At 54.7% G+C, this 3,593-nt stretch overlaps 1 protein-coding gene across 1 annotated transcript in view; it reads left to right on the forward strand.

The window, feature by feature from the left end:
- The window catches only part of LOC128275728 (homeobox protein caupolican-like), an 87,135-nt gene extending 87,029 nt beyond the window's left edge, over nt 1-106 (forward strand). The window contains exon 6 of the mRNA XM_053014340.1: nt 67-106. Within this exon, the coding sequence (XP_052870300.1) occupies nt 67-106 (40 nt within the window). The remainder of the gene's footprint in view (nt 1-66) is intronic.
- Nucleotides 107-3,593: the final 3,487 nt, after the last annotated feature.

The following is a 3,593-nucleotide window of genomic DNA, read 5'->3' on the forward strand; positions in this document are numbered from 1 at the left end:
AGGGGTAAGGCCCAGCGATGCGGCGGTGCCGGCCTCTCTAACTGTGGTCTGTTTTCTAAATTGTAGAGCATCGCAGGTCGGCAACGGTTTCGTGTCGCCGGTGTGAAGAGTGTCCTCCCCGGGGGAGCGGGGCCGGCCAAGATCTCATGCCGAGCGAGCCGATGCTGCTGGAAGGAAGGCGGTGGCGATCGATCGCCCACAGGACGCGCGCGGAACGCCCGACGGCGGCGGTTGTGGCTGCGGTATCACGTTTTCACGGAGCATAATCCATCATTTCCGGAGGTAATAGACCGCTCCCCCGGCCCCCCGGGCCACACACGCTTACAAACATATAAGGCCACGGTACGACGGACACGAAAACTTTCACCACACAGGCGGCCTGGGGCGTTTTGGGACTTCCCGGGGCTCCAGTCTTGTCATTGGTTATCGTACCACAACAAAAAACAACACGAACCGCACACAGGCACACACACAGAAGGATCAAGGTTCTTGGCGGCGGGCTGGGTCGGAGTTCTTCAAGCGCGCCGTGATTAATGATTGTGATACGGCGGAAAATTCGTCACATCCGTCAACAGCCCCCCGCGGCCCCGAGCGTAGGGGGCGTAGAAAGGTCCTTCTGATGCGCCTGATGACAAGCGCGCGCCGGCAGAGGGCAGAGGGCAATGAGGAGGGCGGCCAGCCAGGCCAAGGAGGACGGCCAGACCAGACACATGCCGCACGCAGCATGCCGCACTCTCGCATTCGCTGCACGTGTTCGTCTGCGTGTGGAAGTGTTTGGACAGCGTTTGCCACCATCGTTCATCCACGTGACAAAATTAATGTTGGAAACTTTTCGGGGTTGCGAGGCCGGCGGGACGCCGGTGCCGGGAAGATGTTTTTCTTCCACGCGGGCGCGGGATTGGCAGGATTAATACGTCCCAAAGTCGAGTCGAGCTCGAGATTTCCCTCGATACTTATTATGACGCGCTCCGACGAGAGGGCGACTTAGACGGCGAGGGATCACCCGATGTATTCATGGTGCTCCCTAGGGGTCTCCCTGGCCTGGCCATATCCGATATCCGCCGGACAGACGCAATATATGACACACTTTCGCTCTCGCGGCCGTGGCCTCGTTAACCGGGGACGCCGGGCCCCTATCAATTGTGACACTTGTGCCAAACGCGCGGCAAGTCAACGTCCAGAGGACTTGGGATGGATTTGGGCTGGCTGGACTGTGCTGTTTACTCTACAAAGTGTGCGCCACTTGCGCCTGTTGATGTTTGCGTATATTGTGTGTCACGTGTTCGGCACACATTAACAGTGCGTGCATTTATTATTCATTATCCACCAGCAACCAGGAGAGGCCCGCAGAGGATCGCACTAATCTCGAGCCGCTCGCGACGGCGATGAAATCTTGATCCTGGTCCGAAGAAGGTGGCCGCGACCCGGACCTGTAGCTATGTGGGAAAACGGGAACCGATGCGATCCATACTCCTTTGGCCAGACTCGTTTACCTGCGCGAGACCAACGAAGACGATATTTTCGGTGATTTATAGACGATCGGGAATAAATTTCTAGAACGCATATTAAATGCCACATCTGGAAATAAAGACAAAAACCGAAGCATACCGCGAGCCGCGAGGGTCCTCCGGGCTGGCCAAGAAATCTGCGATCGTCTCGGGGGCCTAGGGCCGGATGACATCGGGCCGCGATGTCGCCCCGAAAAGCACGCGTGGGCTTTATTTATGTAGACCGGCCGACGAATAAAAGGAAAAATTTGTCTTCCCGCGCGGCGGCGGCGGAAGGCTCCGTGAGGGGCACGGGGCAAGAAGTACAGCGTGGAGCGCGAAGATCGCCGCCGTATCGCCGCCGTGTGTGTGCGTTGCGCGGCTTCGTCTTTGGTCGCCGTTCTCCGCTCCGTTTCCTTCGAGCCGTCAAGCCGCCCGACACATCGTCCGACGCAAATTGCGACCCGAACCGGGCCCGCGGGCCCCGCCATGTCTGGGCCAGCTTCAGCGAGGCAGCGTTTATAATGAGACAGTATCGTACCGGCGATCGCATTCGTTTACGGCCGAAGTCTGCGAGCGATAGCGGGGCGAAGGCGTACCGAGCCAAGGTGACATTCGTCGGCGGCGGCGGGCGGCAAGCGTTGTCCAGGGTGGATTATTAATTCATTCATAAACTTTCGAACTAATGATGCTTATCGGCACCGGCCGATCGTCTATCTTAATCAACCGCACCGGCGAAGCACGGCGTTCCGCGGCGTTCGCCCCGAGAACATTCGGAGAACCGGCGCGAAGAAGAAACACTTAAGATGCGCTGTCCTCGGCAGCGCATCTTTTCTACTTTCTCTTACTCGGACTCTTCCCCGCGGTTCTGTTCGGTTCTGTGCGTGTGAGAGAATGGACATGGTTACCTTCCACCCAAAATGTCATTAAGCAAACAGAAAGAAAACGCCGCGCTCCGGCTCCGGCGTTGCCGGCAGCAAAAGCCGCGCGTATCAATGCTTTGGGCGAAAGATTAATGCAGACGTTCCCGACCATATCGTAAATCTCATCTCATCTACGCGTCCGGTGCGTCACCGCCACGCGGTGAAGATAACGCCCGGTGCCTAGGTGGCTTCGCTTAGGAGGTCTGCGCTTACCGGACGTTACGATACGATCGTGTTGGTTCTCTACGCTTCATATTTTCTGCCTGCCTAACATCCCGATTGGAGGTGTCATAAAATGTGTGAATTCCAGCTGGGGCCCCATTTGACAGAGCTTCGAAGTTTTTTCAGACTTAGTGAGCGCTTTATGATGAGGCTGCTTTGCGAGTAAGCTCCCTTAGGGGTCTTAGCTTCCTGCTTGCCGAACCGATCCGAACGATCACGGGGAGGAACTTTGTTTTATGTTTGTTTTCCTGCCATTAACACCTCATTTCGCCAAATAAACACTGCGTCGATGGGCCTAAGCGTGGCCTAACACCTTCCCTAATGATTCCAGCTTTCGTTTCTTCGGTGCTATTTACTTATCGTTCTTGTCTCCCGTTTTTCTTTCAGGTTCCTCCAGAAATCAACGTCAACCAGCAGATGGACCTCCACTATTTTGTATTAAATTATTATTGATTGCGGCACCGAACGAAGCTGCGGTCGAGGATTTCCGGCGCCAACTGTGACGGTCACAGCAGGGCGATGAATCTAAACTACACGACGACAAGGACTTAAAGTATCACCATGTAATACTTGCATCTGTTAGATTAGGTGAAATGTTATTAGAAAGAACGAGATAAACTCACAATTGAACAAGGTGCGGGCAATGTGCAAATAGAGAAACACACCGAACAACGGGAAATAGCGAAACGAGAACAGCGCTGCCGTGTCGATGAGCGTCTTCAAACTAGGCAAACTGCTCGACGGAAACGATTTCGACGATGACACAGATACGATTCAGACGGACAGCAGTCTCGTTGCAATAAGGAACGCGAACGTTCCGCATGTAGCTTCAGAGTAGCACAGAAAATCACTCCTCTTCGGCGAACTATCTCGTAATTGTTGCTTGTAAAACACTGGCGCACCTGAACCGATCCCGAGAGACGACGATAGGACTAATGAGCACAAACTATGAAAAGTTAAA

This window comes from Anopheles cruzii, chromosome 2, assembly GCF_943734635.1.
Source record: "Anopheles cruzii chromosome 2, idAnoCruzAS_RS32_06, whole genome shotgun sequence".
Classification (NCBI taxonomy): domain Eukaryota; kingdom Metazoa; phylum Arthropoda; class Insecta; order Diptera; family Culicidae; genus Anopheles; species Anopheles cruzii.